Here is a 19,427-nt window from a genome sequence, read left to right as displayed (position 1 = left end):
CGTGACAGGACAGGCCCAGGGCAGACCTGAACCCAAGGCACAGCCTGGAACCAAGCCCAGTCAGCCCACAACCCACACCAGTCACCACCCAACTCTCAGACCCACGAGCAAGAAAAATAAAGCTTGTTTTTGTAAGCCATTGAGTTTTGGGGTGATTTGTCATAGTACTGCCTTACTGCAGAAATAGCAATACACGTACTATTTATATAAATTTAAATGATGCAAAAAGTGACACATGTGCAAGAATATATACAAATATAAATACTTTAAACAGAACTGAGGGTTGCCAGTATGGAAGAGAGGGGAATGGGAGGAGGGTACGGGGGATAAAGAGAAATCAATCAATCAGTCGCGTACTCGCACGGACCACTGATGGTCACTGCCTCGATCAGAGCAGTAACAAGGGCTCACTCTCTTCCCCTGAGTTTCTGCCTCAACAAAGTCAAGCCCAGGAGGGCAGGGACCAAAAATAACCCTGGGACGGTGGCGTCCACAGCCGGTGCCCAAGAAATACCCGTTGAATCAATGACTAAGATCAAAAATCTGAAAGCTTTTTGACTCTCGGAACCCCAGAACTCTCCCTTCCAGAAGAAAGGTTCACACGATTTTGTCAGAATGCAAAACTCAAGTGCCTGGAGGGAGGGTCTTTGTCACCTTTACCTTGCAGGTCTCAGAGAGGTTCAGAAGCAAGTCCAAGGTCCCCTGGGTGCTGGCCCTGCTTGGCCCCAGTTCTGCTGGAGGTGAAGGCCCTATTTTGAACCCCGGCTCAGAGGTCCTTCCGTTGGCATGAGTGCAGGAGGGGGAAGGGCCAGAGTTGAACTAAATTAAATCGTTCTGACCGTCTCAACCAGTTTATTTATCAACTTCAGTCGTAAAGGGATGTTGATGAGAACTCCACGGAAAATAATGAGACAGCAGAGGGGAAGCCAGGACGGCTGGGCAGCCTTCCGTGCCCAGCAGGTTACCGGTCCATTTGTAAGGGCCCCTCCCCCTTCTAAATAAACCTCAGGATGGAATGCCCTTGAGGTGCAGAGAGGGAAGGAGGACTTAAGTGAGCTCTGAATTTTATTTCCAAGGAAACTAGATTTGGAAGAGAACAAAAAGTAGAGAAAACCCAGAGCAAATGGCTCGGAAGCCACCACAGAGCCGGTTCTGGAGTCCAGGCGGCCCCGGGTTGAATCCCGATGCTGTCACTTTGCAGCTGTGTGCCTGTGAGCAGTGTGCTCAGCCTCAGAAAGAGGAGAAAGTCCTCCTCTTTCTCCTAAACCAAACAATGGTTCATTCCCCATCCCCCCCGCCACAGTAGCCCTGCCAACCATCTCCTCCCTGACCACACCACCTTCTTAATGAAACTGACCACAGCCCTGGGGCGTGCTGGGTGATCCCGCCCCCTGCTTCAGCTCATCCAGTCTGAGTTGTTCCCAGCTCCAAGCTGGACCAATCAGATTCTCTGTCCTCAAGTATTTGAAAATGGGACCTGGAGATTTAGTTAACAGATGGAAGGTCAGTAGACTACTATAGGGCTACGGTCATCACGCAGGAGAGGCCACAAGAAAAGAAACAGATGTGCAGAGGAAGAGAGGTAAGACTCCTGGTCAGTCCCCTTCTCATATCCTAAGCTTTGGTCTTGAAATACTTCTCATCCGGACTTTGTGGGGTTGTCCTGTCAAAACCGCCTTTGTAGTTAAGCTGGTCTGAGCAGGCTTCTGGCTCTTGCAGCCAATCTTCCTTCTTTTCTAGAACCTCCCACCAGTCCCCGGTCCAACAATGGTGCCAAGGATTTTGGGAGCACTGAGCGATTGCCTGGGTCTGTCTCACTAGGAGAATGATCTAGAGGTAGACTGCCCATTTCAGATCCCCCGTCAACAAGGGAGATGGTCTCCTGAGAGAGCATAGGGCCATGCAGGATGACCACTGACCTTCCAAGAGTCCAACCTTTATGCTCCCCAAAGGCTTCCATCGAGGCAAACATGCCTCGACACGGGCTGGAGTCCAGCAGGGATGGGAGCAGACGCCCTAATGGGGAAGGAAATCTCGAAGGCCCTGTAGGCAGGGTGTCAGGATCCTGTCGGGATGGGCAGGCGCCCACCACCAGGGACTGAGCTGGTGAAATCTGCTGGTGAGAGCAAAAATGAGCTCTGCAGTTCTGTTCAGAACAAGAACAACTGGGCAGGAACAAACAGTCTGCTCAGGGCCAACAGTCCGATGTCAAAGCATGACAGGAAGCGATCGGAACGCCACAATTCTGCTTTATTTCCGACTTCTGTGGCACGAAAGAGGATCAGTTAAAGTGAAAAGGGCAGAGTGAGCACTGGCAAGGTAGAGCCGAAGTCCAAAGGGAAGTGAAGTTCTGTGCTTTCTGAATCAGCCTCCAAAGCAAATAAACACAGTCCAGGGTGCAGGGACCCGCACCTGGGATTGGTGGCCCTTTGTTGCTGTGCAGGGGGGAATCCTGCGGAACCAGTGAGGAATCAAGAACCTGAAAGCAGGTAATGGACGTTTTGATTTTTAAAACGTGCAAGAAACTAGTATCTGCAAACTAAAGGGTGGCAGACACACAACTGGATTCTTGAGTTAACAGTAGCAGGATAATTTTTTGAGACATTAGGTAAGGTTTCCCACAGTTTTCCTGAACCCCTTGTCCTTCCCCACCTGTATCCACTGCTGCAGGGGAGGGGGTCCAGGGGAAAGCAGGGCCAAGTCTCAGGACACAAGAGCAAGGCTCCTGAGCTGCAAAAGCTTGGACTTTTAAGTTTAAAAGCCACAACTTTTACTGTAAATATTGTATTTAGAAAAAGAGAAGAAGACCTGGGCTACCTCCCCTCTCCTGCCCCTTCTCCCCCCGACATCCCACACTCAATAAAGCTCCCCCGGCCTGGGGGACAGAGAAAGGGAAGACAGAGGGTATGGCAGAGACTTCCACGTGTCACCAAAGCTCGTGGGCACACAAATAAGCTACATTTCCCTATAGCCTTTGTAGTTGAGTACAGCCATGAGACTGAGTTCCAGCCAAAGGAATGTGGGCGGAAATGAAAGGAGCCACTTCCCAGCCCAGCCCGGCCCATAGGGACCTCCCACACCATCCTCTTTCCCCAACTTCTGGCTGGATGGAGAAGACTCCAAAGCCTGCAGGGGAAGGAGCCTGGAGCTCTGGATGAGCATAAGGAAGGGGGTCGGCCATGGGGTCACCTGCACAGGACCTCCCGTGATGGGAAAACCAACACTTATCACGGAAGGCGACTAAGATTTGGAGGTTTCTTTGTTACAGCAGCTAGTGTTGCTAATTCAAGGGAAGCAAGAAAGCACAGATGCTGGAGTGGGTCCCTGAAGGGGGCCCCTGCACCCTCTGCCAATGCGCACGCGTGCATGCACACACACACATGCACACACCATCCTGCCAGGGAGAGAATAACAGACTAGGAAATCTTAAAGCAGAAATCACCCAATCTCCCAAGGAAGACAAGGAGAGTAGCAAGACTGAAGAGTTCTCCTGCACCCAGTGCAGCGCAGGAACAAATGAATGTTTGCAAAGGTTTTCCAGACAAATGGGCCCGGGACAGCCTTGGAGTATTTTTCATGAGGCCAGAAGGATGTGCATGCAGCTGGAGAATCAAAATTATTGGATGGATGGATGGATGGATGGATGGATGAATAAGTTGTGCGTGTGTGTTCATGCTCTTAGAAGGAAACAGGGGGAAACTTCATGACATTGCATTTGGCAATAATCTCTTGGTTACAACAACAAAAACACAGACAACAAAAGAAAAAGCAAATAAACTGGACTTCATCAAACTTGAAAGCTTTTGTGCATCAGAGGACACTATCAACAGAATGAAAAGGCAACCCACAAAATGGGAGAAAATACTTGCATAGCATATATCTGATAAAGAATGATATTCAGAATATATACAGAACTCCTACAGCTCAACAACAAAAACCAAACAACCCAATTCATAGATGGGCAAAGGACCTGGATAGACATTCTCCAAAGGAGATACACAAATGGCCCAAAAGCACAAGAAGATGCTCAACATCACCAGTCAAATCAAAACCACAGTGAGATACCACCTCACATCCATTAGGACGGCTGTTATCAAAACAGAAAATAACAAGCATTGGTGAGGACGGAGAGAAATTGGAACCCTCGTGCACTGTGAATGTAAAATGGTACGGCTGTTATGGAAAACAGTATGGTGGTTCCTCAAAAAATTAAACATAGAATTACCATATGATCCAGCAATTCCATTTCTGGGTGGAAGAAGTGAAAGCAGGGATCTGAATGGACGTTAGTACACCAATGTTCACAGCAGTATTATTCACAATAGCCAAAAGGTACAAACAATCCAAACGTCCATCAACCGATGGATAAACAAAATATAGTATATAGGCTTCCCTGGTGGCGCAGTGGTTGAGAGTCCGCCTGCCGAGGCAGGGGACGTGGGTTCGTGCCCCGGTCCGGGAAGATCCCACATGCCGCGGAGCGGCTGGGCCCATGAGCCATGGCCGCTGAGCCTGCGCGTGCGGAGCCTGTGCTCCGCAGCGGGAGAGGCCACAACAGTGAGAGGCCCGTGTACCGCCAAAATATATATATATATATATATATATATATATATATAGTATATATACCAGACCACACCAAAACATTTTGTTTCTGACACATCCACAGTGAGGTACATAGATGGACCTCAAAGACATTATGCTAAGTGAAATAAGACAGCACAGAAGGACAAATATTGCATATCCCACTTATATGAGGTACCTTGAGCAGTCTTATTCATAGAGACAAGAAGGAGAACGATGACTGGGAGGGGGGAATGGGAATTAGTGTTTAATGGATACCGAGTTTCAGTTTGGGAGGATAAAAACGGTATGGAGATGGATGGTGGTGAGGGTTGCATAACAACGTGAATGGACTTACTGCCACTGAACTGTACAGTTAAAACGGTCAATTTTATGCTATGGGTGGCTGTACAGTTAAAACGGTCAATTTTATGCTATGGGTGGCTTACCACAATTTTCAAAATTAAGAATTTATATTCATCAAAAGACATCTGTGATAAGGCAAGCCCACAGAGTGACAAAAGGGGTGTGTAATACCTATAAGCAACAAAGGCAATAATATGTAAAAAAAGCAGTAATATGTAAAAAAAAAACACCTTATAAAGCAATAAGTAAAAGACAAACAATCTAATAGACAAAAGATGTGAACAGGTACTTCACGCAAGAGAAAACCCAAATAAACATGAGGAGATGCTCAACCCCTCTGATAACCAAGGAAATGCACATTGAAAACCACAATAAGATACCACTTCTCATCCATCCATTGGGCAAATTTAAAAAATCTGATAAAGCTAATCATTGTCGAGAACAGAACAATGGGAATTCTCATACCACGTGTGTGGGAGTATAAATTGGTACGCCCGCTTTGGAAAACAAGACGACTAGCAAAATTAAAGATATACAGAGTTGGCCCAGTAATTCTATGTCTAGGTAAACACTACAGCAGGGATTCTCAGACTGGAGGATGCATTAGAATCACCCTAGGGGCTTGTTAAACACAGACTGCCAGCCCTGACCCGAAGCTTCTTGTTCAGGAGGTCTGGGGTGGGGCTTGAGAATTTACAGTTCTAACAGGCTCCCAGGTGACACTGATGCTGCTGGTCTGGGGACCACACTTGAACTAACAGCATTATTCATAATAAAAACTGAAAATGTCCCAAATGCCCACTGAGAGTAAAACGAACAAGCAGAAGGTCTTAGAGTCACACAATGGAATATTACACAGCAATAAAAATGAACAAACTACAGCTACGTGATTGCTATAGACTGCATGTCTGTGTCCCCTACACACACACAGATTCATATGTTGAAATTCTAACTCCCAATGTGATGGTACTTGGAGGTGGGGCATTTGGGGGTGATTAGATCATGAAGGTGGACCCCTCATGAAAGGGATTAATAACTTATAAAAAGAGACCCCAGAGAGCTCCCTCACCCCTTCTGCCCTGTGAGAACACAGCAAGAAGACGGGCATCTGTGAACCAAGGAACAGGTTCCCACCAGACACTGAATCAGGCGATGCCTTGGTCTTGGACTTCCAGCCTCCAAAATCGTGAGAAATAAATTTCTGTTGTTTTTAGCAGCCCGAATGGACTACAATAAAGATCAACATAACGTTAAGCAAAAGAAGCCAGACAAAAAAGTTTCATCATTTGATCACATTTATGTAGAAAGTTCAAAAACAAGCAAATCTATTGTGTTTAAGTTTGCATACTTGATGGTAAACTATGAAGCAGGGTCAGCTAACCGTTTCTGTAAAGAGCCAGGGAGGAAATATCTTATGTTTTTCAGGCCATACCATCTCTGCCATAACTGCTCAACTCTGCCATTATAACATGGAAGCAGCCAGGGATATACATAAGGTAATGAGCGTAGCTGTGTTCCAGTAAAACTTTATTTACAAAAACAAGTAGCGGGGGCTTCCCTGGTGGCGCAGTGGTTGAGAGTCCACCTGCCGTTGCAGGGGACACGGGTTCGTGCCCCGGTCTGGGAAGATCCCACATGCCGCGGAGCGGCTGGGCCCGTGAGCCATGGCCGCTGAGCCTGCGCGTCCGGAGCCTGTGCTCCGCAACGGGAGAGGCCGCAACAGTGAGAGGCCCGCGTACCGCAAAAACAAAAACAAACCAAAAAAACAAGTAGCGGGCCATGCTTTGCCAACCCTGAGGTACACCTAAGCAAGGCAGTGACTACTCTCCTCTGGGGACAGGAGCTGGTAGTGCTCAGGAAGGGGCACATGGCATGCTGGCAATGATCTTCTTCTTTGACCTCAGTGGTAATAAAGTTTTTGCTTTCAACTATTTGTTAAGCTATATATTTTATGTACTTTTTGGAATCGTGCTGCATTTCCCAATTTTAAAAAGGGTTGATAAATAAATCTCTACACAATGAAATATTATTTGGCAATAAAAAGAAATGAAGTACTGATACATGTTACAGTATGAATGAACCTTTAAAACATTATGCTAAGGGCTTCCCTGGTGGCGCAGTGGTTGAGAGTCCGCCTGCCGATGCAGGGGACACGGGTTCGTGCTCCGGTCTGGGAAGATCCCACATGCTGCAGAGCGGCTGGGCCCACGAGCCATGGCCGCTGAGCCTGTGCGTCCGGAGCCTGTGCTCCGCAACGGGAGAGGCCACAACAGTGAGAGGCCCATGTACCGCAAAAAAAAAAACACATTATGCTAAGTAAAAGAAGTCAGGCACAAAAATCCTCATGTTATATGATTCTGTTCGTATATGTCCAGAATTGACAAATCTACAATGACAGAAAGGAGATCGTTGGTTGTGTGAGTCTGTGGGGTCTGGTGGATTGAGGGATGATGGCTAAAGGAAACAGTGTTTCTTTCCAGGGTGATGAAAATATTCTATAATTCATAGTGGTGATGATTGCACAACTCTGTGAATACACTAAAAACCACTGAACTTTAAGGGGACAAACAAATGGTAAGTGAATTATATCTCAAAAAGGCTGGTACCCCCCAATCAAAAAAAATTTTAACTAACGAATAAAACCAACAGCTTCTGTCCTCACCACCAGAGATGGGCCAGGGAAGAGGAGTGTGTGATGAGACCAACAGACAGACACCAGCTTCGGAGAAACCACTTTCCTTCCTCGTGTCTCCGGAACAAGTGCGCACACACACACCGGGCCTTTCTCTGCCTTTGGCAAAACACACGCTGAATACCAGAAGCCCATGAGGCCAGAGATTCTGTGGACAAGCAGGGGACCAGGGCATCCCTGCCAAGAGACACAGGACTTTTTAAACTCAAAATGAAATTTCAGGGGAAAGCCTAAGCGAAGCAGAGCCCATGGGAGTCAGGCTGGCTCCAGAAACGGCACCAGGTCTGCAGGAGCAAATTCCTGGGTAGCAAACCAGGGCAGGGGCTTCAGCCCTCCAGGGCCTGAAAGGGCCTCTAACTTAAGCCCATCGTTCCTAGTGGGTTCAAGATATAGATAAGGTCTCTCTGCTCCTCACACAGGCTAAAGGCAGTGGGTTTGGCAGATTCTGTGTCACATCACAGACTTAGCGCCTCCAGGGAGCCCGGCAGATGGTTGCAAATGACGAGTCTGCGGGAGCCAGCAGATGTGGTGCGTGAGGAGCAGAGGGTGCCAGGAGCAGCAGCAGCCATGGGTCCCCTTAGCTGCCACCTCCCTCTGCTCCACGCAGGCCCTGACAGCTGTGAGCCAATGGGGCCACCTGGCTGGGTCAGAACACACAGCAAAGCCAACCAAAGAACTTCCTGGGCCCAAGGAGTGGAAGAGGGGCCAGGAGGCCCCAGGCAGGGTGGAAAGACCTGTGAGGTGTGGCAGAAATAGCACGTGACTGATGGGATACATTGCTTTGCTGTGTGACCTCAGGCAAGTAGCTCAACTTCTCTGAGTCTGTTTCCTTGGGTGTAAACCAGAGATAACAGCACCTCCTCAAAGAGCTGTCAACAGAATTAAATGAACCAAGAGATGTGAAAGTATTTAGCAGGGAATGGAATTCTGTGCATGAGTCAATGCAGGTTAGTTGAGTAGAAGTAAACTCAAATTTGAGTTCTTGCCAAGTTAGCTTTCCAGCTGGTCGGGCCGAACGGAGGAGATGGCGGAAATATGCTGGAATATTCATTCAAGCTAGTGCTGATTGAGACAGACCTTGTGCTAACCCCTCGCGTGGATTATTCCATTTGACTCTCGGAAGAATTCCACAGAGTGGATGCTATTTCCCCCATCTTTCAGATGAAGAAAGTGAGCCATAAAGAGGACGAGAAGCATGGCTGAGGTCCCACAGCTGATGAGGCAGAGTCACAATTTGAATCCAGAGCCCGTGCTCTGCATTAACACTGCACTCAGCTCTGTGATTAAATCCAAGCTCTGCCCCTCCCTGGACCGGGAGCAAGTGTCTTAGCCTGAGCCTCAGCTTCCTGATCTGAAAAGAGGGATAACAGTAAACCCACTTTGTGGGCTGTTGAGAAGATTAAATGGGATAAGATGCCTGAAAGGGACTGGTACGTAGCAGGTGCTCAGTAAGTGTTCCCAGAATTGCCAGGGCTGGGCTGGGGGAGGCTGCCCCAGAGTGGGGACTCCACTTCTCAGGGACTGGTACGCCACCTGTACACTCATTATACAGGCGCACCTTGTTACTGCATTTTGAAGATACTGCTTTTACAAATTGAAGATTTGTGGCAACCTCGCATTGTCAGACGACGGTTAGCATTTTTTAGCAATAAAGTATTTTTAATTAAGGTATGCACATTGTATTTTAGACATAACGCTGTTGCACACTTAATAGACTACAGTATTGTGTAAACATAACTCTTCTATGCGCTGGGAAACCAAACAATTGGTGTGACTTGCTTTATTGCGATATTTGCTTCATTGCGGTGGCCTGGAACTGACCCCGCAATATCTCTGAGGTCTACCTGTACTCAGGCCACGGCAGCCACGAAGAGTTTTATCTCAGGGCCTCAGTTTTCTTATCTGCAAAATGGAACATGTGAGACTAGCTCTCTGAGGCCTTCCCACCTGACAGCCCACGTGTGATGGTTAGACGAAGGAAGCAGCATTAGATGCATGAGTCATAAGGGCTTTGGAGGATGACAAGTGTCATCCCATGTGGTATGACGGCCCTTTCTCCCTCCCAGCCCCACCCAGACAACACTTACCTCGTCCCTTCCTTTCATTAGATTTTAGTCCTTCCCTAGTCGCGGGGATTCTTTTTCTATTTTAATAGCTCACATCAAGGCAGCAAGTGGAATGGTAAAGCACAAAGACTCTGCAGCCCACCTGCCCAGGTTCCAAGCCAGCACCACCACTGCAACCCATATGGCCTTGGGCAAGTTAACTTAACTTCTCTGGGCCTCAGTTTCCCCACCCATCACATAGTTTAACGACAGCACAAACTCACTGAGTTGTTGGGGGAATCAGCTGCGTCTGACACATTGGCAAAACAGAAATAAGTTTTTGGTACTATTATTATTTATTTTAAAGCACCTCGGAAAAAAATAACATGGCACACTAAAACCGTGAATTGACAGATCTCATTGCTCAGGATGGGGAGAAAATAATTCGACTCTGTAAGTGAATCAACGTAAAGAGAAATAGTAAGTGAATAATAATATGGGGGTGCAGTATACAGCCCAAATCGGGAGGGCAGTGCAAAAATGAAAATTCAGGGGACTTCCCTGGTGGCACAGTGGTTAAGAATCTGCCCGCCCATGCAGGGGGCATGGGTTCAAGCCCTGGTCTGGGAAAATCCCACATGCCGCAGAGCAACTAAGCCCGTGCACCACAACTACTGAGCCTGCGCTCTAGAGCCCCCGAGCTACAACTACTGAGCCCACGTGCCACAACTACTGAAGCCCACGTGCCTAGAGCCCATGCTCCGCAACAAGAGAAGCCATTGCAATGAGAAGCCCACGCACCGCAACAAAGAGTAGCCCCCGGTCGCCGCAACTAGAGAAAGCCAGCACACTGCAACGAAGACCCAACGCAGCCAAATTAATTAATTAATTTAATTTAAAAAAAAAAAAGAAAATTCAGGGCCTCTTGTTGAAAAAATTATTAAGAATTTCAAGACAGATTTTGACTTCGCGACCTTGGGTTCCGGCTGCCTGCTACCTGCAGTCTACTCTGTGCGGTCATGTCTGTGCTGACTCCACTGCTGCTGAGGGCCCTGACAGGCCCGGCCCGGCGGCTCCCCATGCCGCGGGCCCAGATCCATTCCAAGCCGCTGCGGGAGCAGCTCGGAACCATGGATATCGCCATTGGGCTCACCTCCTGCTTCCTGTGTTTCCTCCTGCCGTCGGGCTGGGTCCTGTCACACCCGCAGAACTATAAGAAGCGGGAGAGACAGTAGCTGTCCTCTCCCTCAGCCTGCGACCTGGCCACCCCGGCCTGTCCTGATCATGTCTGCTGCATTCCTGGCCGGCCTCCCCGGGATCCTGTCCTTCAGTTACAGTGACCTCTTCTGCAATCATGACCTCTCCATTTCTCCATGTTGCCATCCTGGGACCACATGTATCCGTTTAGAAGGCGCTGCTCGGTAGGGCCTCCCTTGTAACAATAAAGTCTATTTAAACCCTGCTTCAGGGGGAATTCCCTGGTGGTCCAGTGGTTAGGACTCCACTCTTTCACTGCTGAGGGTGTGGGTTTGATCCCTGGTCAGGGAACTAAGATCCTGCAAGCTATGTGGCCTAGCCAAAAAATAAATAAATAAATAAACCCTGCTTCAGAAACTCAAAAAAAAAAAAAGAATTTCAAGACAGTTACAGTATAGCACTAAACCAAACGGAGGGTCCTTCCGTGCACGGAACCCTATGCGACTATAAGGTCACGTGCCCACGAAGCTGGCCCTGGTTCTACATCTTGGCAAGGATGTGGGCTACATGGATGTATGCATTTCTTGAAACTCACTGAACTGTACGTGTAAACTCTGTGCCTTTCACTCTTTGTATATTATATAAATGAAATTATATCAATTAGAAAAGAAACATAACAAAATCGGGTTATAAATTCCCTGCTCCTCACAGGCAGTGCGGTTCAGCAATGAGGTGCAGGTATAGACCTGTATGTTGAATGTTGTCTTCTTTTAACCCAGTCTGTGTATCCCCAGCCCCTGCCTACAGTCGTACAGGATGTGCACTGCCCAACCCAATGCCACTCACATAGATGAATCATGACCCCCAGAGTTGCACAGTGGGTAACCTACACAACTGTACCTGGTGGCCTTGATGGTACAACTTCATTTGAAGGACTCATCATTTGTCTAAAGTGGAGGTCCTGTGTGAATGCAAAGCCTGGGCCAAATGGAAGGGTCTTACGGCAAATTCCATCCCAAGGCCTCCCATCCAGGCAGAGATCCAGAAGGAAACGAGCCCATGCAAAGACTTTCCTAGAATGTGCAAAGGAGCCATCCTTCAAATGCCTCCACCCCCGTGCAGTTCAGCAAGTCCTATTTCCCCAATGCTGCTGAAACCTCTGCTCAGAGGGGCAAAGAGCTGGATTTAAGCATCCGAGGTAATTTCTCAAACCAAAGTATGATAAGACCGAAGAGTCATTTCGAAATGTTAATTACCACTGTTTACACTTAACGGAGTCTTCTCACCATGGAGAAACTGTTTCCAATTATGAAACATGAAAGCTGGTCACCGTTTGGGGTTAATATGACACTCTCTGAAAGAGCGAACAGGCGGGACTACCCAGACACCTAATTACCTGGAAAGATAATCTTGAATAATTGGAATTAGAGCAACTAAAGCAATTATTGGATGTTGTGATCTCCGGGAGCAGTCCTCCACCGGCACGGGGGTTTAATCACTTTTAATAAGAGCACGTAATTAGAGGAATCCAGAATTTCAGAACGAAAGTGGCAGAACCAGCACTTCAGAATGAGGGAGGTGGGAGGACCATGTGTGATGCTAGAGAAAATGAGGCTGGAGGAATGGGTGGGAAGGAAGGGTGAGATGAGAAAGGATGGGTGGTGTTGGCAGGGTGGTTGGGATGCTGATTAAAAGCCCTCAGGATCCTGGCAGGTGACTCTAACCTAAATTTGCTGTGTGACTTTGAGCAAGGCACTTAACCTCTCGGGTTACACCTTCCTTCCACTCTTCAGTCATTCAGCAAGTGTCTACTGCACATCTGTCACGTGCCTGGCACAAGGATACTGGGTCTCACGTCTTTGCACATGTCATTCATTCTACCAGGAATGACACCCCTCCACCGCCGTGCCCCTTATGCAGTAGAAGGAATGCCACTCATCCTTCAGGACCCTCCCCACATGGAACCCTCCACACAGCCTTCCTATACTGCCATCTTTCCTTCCACAGGCCTCTGGGCACCCCCATGGGTCCCTGATTCACAGATGTGACTCTCTACCTCCTTGTGTGTCTCCCCGACTAGAAGGCTCCTCAAGGTCGGAAGCTGTGAGGCGTTCTCCTCACTGACCCAGCTCCTGGCACACAGCCTGGCACCGAGGGATGCTGCCCACTAGCCTGCCCTGGGAAGGTGGAGGGAAGGTGGACAAAGGTCCCTGCAGCCCTTCCCCGAAAACAAGGCTGCAGCCTGCCCTGCTTCCAAGAATGGAATGGCTCCAGGTGAGGTGGCCTGTGTTGTGAGTTTATTGAGAATGGCCAGGAAATGATCTCCTTCTGCAGGAGGATGCCAGAGCTCTGCTGCCTCCACAGAAGGACCAGGGCCATTCAGACAAACGATGCCCCACCCACGGTCAGAGGGCTGCAAAAACTAGCTCAATGTTGTCTGGGAATGGCAGGTGAGAGGGAAAAATGGACGTGTGGACCACTCGGGCCAGTCTCTTGCCTCTTTGTGTCCTGAACTGTCTGTCTTGTTGGGATGAAAGAATCACAGTTCCCTTTTTGTCAGGCCCTGGACCACAGGCATGTACTCGGTGACTTGGGAGCCCAGAGCGGGCATAACTAACTCAGCCTGGGGGCCAGAGAGGACTTCACAGAGGCAGGACCTTTGGGTTGGCAGGTGAAGGTGACAGTGAGTCCCCCAAGCAGCCAGGGAGAAAAGATCACCCAGGATTAATGCACAGGCACGAGGACGCACCAGTGACTCGGTGTGTTCAGGCTGCCGCCAGCAGGCTGACCTGCTTGCAGTTCGATGTCAGAGTCCGGGCAACTGTGGAAGCTGGTTCCCCTCTCCCTTCCCTGTTCGGCATGTTCTGATCTACGCACCTTTCAGTTCTATGACATAAATCAATAAAATGCACTAAATAAATTAAGTGAGCCGCAGAATTGTAAATCGATTTCAGACGGAGAACAGAGAGGTTGAGGGAAGCAACAGGAGACTCTCATAGGAACTCAGTTGAGAAATAACTCACGCAAGACTAGGGATTGCGGCCACAGAGCCACCACATCGTTGCATATCCCTGAAATATTAAACAAATGAAACCTACAAGCTTAGGAGATCGTTTCACAAAAATCGCCCAAAATCCCAGCTCCCTGGGAAAGAGGGGCAGGGAGCCGGGATGGCTTAAAACACAGCTCAGCCCAGGCGGGACAGAGGAGACCACGGCTTCCAGAGTCGGGATCCAGATTTCCAAACCCAAATGGGACACCCAGTATCTATAACGTGGCCCCTGTTCCTTCCTTCCTTCTTTCCTTCATTCAACAAAACTTTATTAAATTCTTGTTGTGTGCCAACCCCATCTGGGGCACGGGAGCCACTGGAAAGACAAGATCCAGTGCCTGTCCTCAGGGAGTGTCCAGTCTGGTGGAGGAGACCATCTCAAGGCAGTGTGATGGGTGCTAATAGCACCAGTGGGTACTTCTGGGGTCCGAGGTGCCTTTTCAGAAGAGGTCATGTCTTAACTGGGCTTTGAAGGATAAACAGAAGTTTTCATGGCAAACAAGAGGTGGTAAAGGTAGGTCAGGCAGAGGGAAGAGAACATGCAGAGGCACAGAGGCATGACATACGATGGAGAGTTTGGGGGGAAATGTGTGCAAGTAAGGAGGCGGGGCTGGAGCACAAGGTCCACATGAGGGATTACAGGCGGTGGAGTGGAAAAGGCGGACACACACTAGATCACGAAGGGCCACGAGTGCCGTGTTACATGGTGTACGTTTAGGAGCCAGGAAAGGCCTTTAAGCAGGAGGCTGATGGAGTTGGATTTCCAGTTTAGAAAGATAATTTAGAATTCAGCGCGGGAAATTTTTGTTTTACTTTTTATGGAAGTATCACATATACAGAAAAGGGCATTGATCACAAACGTACAGCTTGATGAACTTTCATAAACTGAACTCATCGTGTAACTAGCACCGGCTTAAGAAACCTAACATCGCCAGAGCCCTCCACTGGCTCCCTTTCAGTCACACTCGCTCTTCAAGGGTAACCCCTGTCCTGACTTCTGACGGCACAGATCCGTTTTGCCTGATTTCCAGTTTTATACAAATGGAATCACATACTGTGTGTTCTTCTGAATCTGGCTCCGTTTGCCCAACATCCGTACCGCTGAGAGAAGCTGGAGACTGCACGGTACTCCACGGTGTGTGTTGATGGGCATTGAGGAATCACAGCAATTTACCAGTACAACCTAGGTGGCAAATATGAATCAGGACGAGCTCAATTCCTTCCCTCCTTCCTTCCTTCCTTCCTTCTTCCTTCATTCATTCACAGTGAGAACCCATCCACCTGTGAGGGGAAGCTCCAACCTGGGATTTAGGAACTGGGAATTTTCCCCATACCGTACCTTGACAAATGACTTGGGACAGATCTTTACTGGGGGGTCCAGTTAACATAACAAAGGGCAGAAAACCCAAAAATCCTCATGGACGCCCCCACCCCTGCCCCACAGCAGGATCGGAGGTGGCTGCCATCATGTCCCTAGTCTTTTGCACTGGAGGGTGGCCTCCTTGTTCCTTGGCTGGAGCCCTCCCACGGTGCCTGATAACCATTTCCGTAGCTCTCTCCCACTCCTGTAGGGCAGGGACCTTCACCTCATTCGTCCTTGCATTGCCCCCCATACCTAGCCCAGAACTTGGATTAAAGTAGGTGCTCAGGAAATACGTGTTGAATTGGAAGGCGTGTGTGCAGGTGACTGGCATGCAGAGGTTGCTCAATGGATTGTTTGGGGAAGGAATGAATTACCTCCCTCAAATATTCTGGTTACTTTCGGAAAAATAAATAAGTCACTTTGGGATGACAATGACCAGAGGAGACCCTGAGAAGCAAATTAAGCACATACACCCAGAAACCCAGCTGGGCCAGTTCCAGCACAGCCAGCTGTCAATCATCCTTAAGGCCTGTGGTCAGGCCCAGGCGTGGCAGATTAGACTATCACTCAGCAAATATTCATTCCCACTCCACCCTCCACGTGGGTCGTGCCTGGGTCGTGTATTTCTTGCCCCATTGATGTTGGATGCAACCCCATGACTTGCTTTAGCCAACAGGGTGTTAGCAGATAGGATGTAAGCACAGGTTTTAAATGTGCTTGTGCGTGGGACTCCCGTGGCAGTCCAGTGGTTAAGACTCCACGCTGCCATGGCAGGGGGCATGGGTGAATCCCTGGTCGGGGTACTAAGACCCTGCATGCTGCACAGTGCAGCCAAAAAAAAAAAAGGAATTTTTTTTTTTTTTTTATGTACTTGTGCAGTTAGCCACCTTGCATTTCTGTCCCTTCTATTTGGCCCCCAAAAAAGAATACATGTGGAGCGGACTTGAGCCCAGTCTGCAGCCTGGAACCAAGACAGCCTACATCAGCTAAACCTAAGCCAACCCACAGACATGCAAGCAAAAAAATACACGCCGAGTGCCACTGAGTTTGGGGATGGCTTGTTACACAGCATTATAGTGACTATTGCTGACCAATACACTAGGTTTGAAAAGTACCCAGTTGGTCACAATTATTTGGTAGGAGAATCTGGCCCCAGGGGATAAGAGGTTGCGATTTGGAGAGACAAGGGAAACCTTGAAGAGGAAGATTAGGAAGCATAAGAAGCTTTTCCTCTGCATTTTCAGTAACAAGTTCACAATACACAGACGTTGCTGTTTATCTGCATTTGCACATTTCATCTTCACAAACTGCTCAAGCGTCCTTAATTCATTCCTCCTCCTCTGCCTCTCATGTCCTGCTGGGCAGATCTTTGTCAGAGAATTTATTACTCTGCTCTGCCAGTAGGGCTCCAGTGCTGGGCTGGGCCCTGGAGGCCCAGAGGTAAATAAGAAACCACTGCTCGGAGGGCCCCATTCTCGTGAGGGAGAAAGATATGTGTACAGGTTACTATTATTCAGCTGTGATACAAGAGTCTCAAAGTGTACTGGGGATATAATCTGAATGTCCAGTGATAGGGCTTGGTTAAATAAATTGTTTCTATGTGATGGGCTATTATACAGCTGTTCCAAAAGATAAGTGAGTTCTAGGTATTGATATAAAAAGCAATCTATGATTTTATACAGGTGTATAAGTATATATGTGTATATACGTATGTGTGTGTATTTATCTATCTATCTATCTTTCATCCTTCTAACTTTCTTCAGGAACTAATAAACCAAACCATTACCAGTGAATATCTAAGGGTGGGCTTATAAGAGACGTTCATTTCTCATTTACACGTTTAAAAATTGTTATAATTTTTATAACAAGAGTGTATACAGTTAAAAATCAATGTTCATTTTTCATTAATTCAACAGTGCCAGGCACTGCTTTGGGCCCTGGGGATACAGTGAGTCACAGACAAAACAAAAATCCCTGCCCTCATGGAGCTGACGTTCTTTTGAGGGAGACCACAGTTAATCAGAGAAGCACTGAGTACATTTCTTATGTGATGTAAAGACAACGAAACATTGAAGAGAGTGGAGAAGGACTTGGCAGGAGGAAGGGCTGCTCTAAGGATGTTCAAGGAAGGCTGCCCTGAAGGTGTGACGTTTGAGTGATGAGAAGGGACCAGCTGTGCAGAGAGCTGAGAGAACAGTGTTCCAGGAGCAGGAAACAGCAAGGCACACACTAGCTTGGCTGACTCAGGAACAGTAAAGATTTTGGAGACCTGAAGTATGGTGAGGGAGGGGAGATGACAGGAGATGAGATCCCGGATGTACAGGGCCAGATCCCCCAAACCTTACCGGCCAAGATGAGGACACTGAATTTTACTCTGAATGAGATGGAGCCAAGGGAGGGTTTTAAACAGGGAGCCACGTGAGATGATCGATGCTTCAACAGGGTCATTCTGGCCACCAGTGAAGCAGGGGTCAAAAATGGAAGGACATAACCAGTTGAGAGACTGTGGCAGGAATCCAGATGAAAAATGGTTGTGGCTTAAGCTAGTTTAAAATGAAAAGGTATTTCCCACGTGAAGCACAAAGCTAGAATGATCAGGAGAACTAACAAAAATATGCCATGGGAAAAACACTGATGACAGACACGTATTTTGCCAGGGGAGAGGGTAGGGAGGAAAGGACAGAGGGTATTGGAGAAAATGGCAAAGACGGGGCCCATTTCAGAAGGGCCTCAATTACTCACTCACAAACACACACACACACACACACACACACAGAGAGAGAGAGAGAGAGAGAGAGAGAGAGAGAGAGAGAGAGGGGTTCGGAAGGTCTAGCTTTTCAGCAGAAGAACCAGGCATTTAAGAGCCAGGCAGCTCAGTTTTAAATCCCAGCATCCTAACTGTGTGACTTTGGGCAAGTCAATTAACTCTCTAGGCCTCAGTCTCCTCATCTGTAAAATGGGATTAAATGAGCCACCAGGTATAAAGTTCTCAGAACAGCACCTGGCACGTGGTAAGCACAGCATGAAAGCCAGTCTGTGTTGGTGTCACCTAACACTAGTTATTATGATCGGATTTTGTAGAGCAGGAAGGAGGTCACAGCGGGAGTGGGTGCAGCCAGAACGTGGGAGAAGGGTGTTCTTTGGGAGAGAACACGTCTGGGCTCCAATATCGGCCCGGACTCCCTGTGTGACCCTGAACCAGTTCCCCTCTCTCTGCAGCCTGGGTCCTCATCTGTGAAACAGACAGCGTGGAGAGGACTCGGCGAGCACATGGAGGGGTCCGGGGACACTAGGCTCCTGCAGGTGCCCCTGGGAGGACTGGGCCGGGAGGTTCAGGAACAGGCCACAGAGCTGCCTGACCAAACCCCGCCAGCCCCAAAGGCGAGCCTAAGTGCTTGAGAGGCAGTGAGCCCATGAAAACTGGTCTGCAAAGCCAGCCCACTCAGGCTTCTTATACACGTTTTTCTATGTACAGCCAGAAGGTCTTCGGCGTGGCCACCAAGCCCTGAAAGTCAAATTACGAGGCCAGTAAAACACAAAGATACAAGCCCTCTGGGGCCTCGGTCCTCATACACGAGGCAGGAATAAGCCACCATACAGTCCACACTGTATGTGGACACACACACGCATGTATGCACATCCATACGCTCATACGTGCACACATGTGTACATGCCTCCGTGCCCACACTCACCCACGAGCGTGCACGCAGGCACACACACGAGACCCACGTGCACACTCTCAGAGGAGCACCTGCCCATGCGTGCATATCCTCGCCCTCAACCAGACATGCACACATATTTACATATGCACACACAGGCCCAGCTTCCTGGAAGCCAGATTCGGAGCAGAGGTGACCCAGGAACTCCAAGGCCTTGGGGATTATGGGATGAGCATCGGAGAGGCTGCCTACAGGTATTGGCTTCTCAGATGCAGTACAACGGAGGGGTACGGAGCATGGGCTCTGCTCCTTATGAGATGTGAGACGTGAGTGGCTTAATGTCTCTAAGGCTCAGTTTTCTCATCTGTCAAGTGGGGTGAGAATGTCAGCCTCTTCTTAGCAAGGTTGTGGGGAGGTTTCTCAGTTGATACATTTAAAGTGCTTGGCCCAGTGCCTGACACATTGTACCTGCTCAGTAAATATCAGCTATTTA

The 19,427-nt window shown here is 48.5% G+C and overlaps 2 protein-coding genes across 6 annotated transcripts in view; one reads left to right on the top strand and one right to left on the bottom strand.

The window, feature by feature from the left end:
• The window catches only part of GSG1L (GSG1 like), a gene marked incomplete at both ends in the record, with an annotated part of 218,812 nt that overhangs the window by 117,121 nt on the left and 82,264 nt on the right, over positions 1–19,427 (bottom strand). The gene's annotated exons all lie outside the window — the stretch shown is intronic.
• Positions 10,631–10,926, top strand: LOC309833179 (cytochrome c oxidase subunit 8A, mitochondrial-like). Its single transcript, XM_082671361.1, has one exon. The coding sequence runs from the start codon at positions 10,683–10,685 to the stop codon at positions 10,896–10,898; it is 216 nt and encodes a 71-aa protein (XP_082527487.1). The 5' UTR covers positions 10,631–10,682; the 3' UTR covers positions 10,899–10,926.

The sequence above is a fragment of the Grampus griseus genome (assembly GCF_964374135.1).
Source record: "Grampus griseus genome assembly, chromosome: 14".
Classification (NCBI taxonomy): domain Eukaryota; kingdom Metazoa; phylum Chordata; class Mammalia; order Artiodactyla; family Delphinidae; genus Grampus; species Grampus griseus.
Note: the sequence above shows the minus strand (reverse complement) of the source record. Positions and strands in the feature narration are given on the sequence as shown.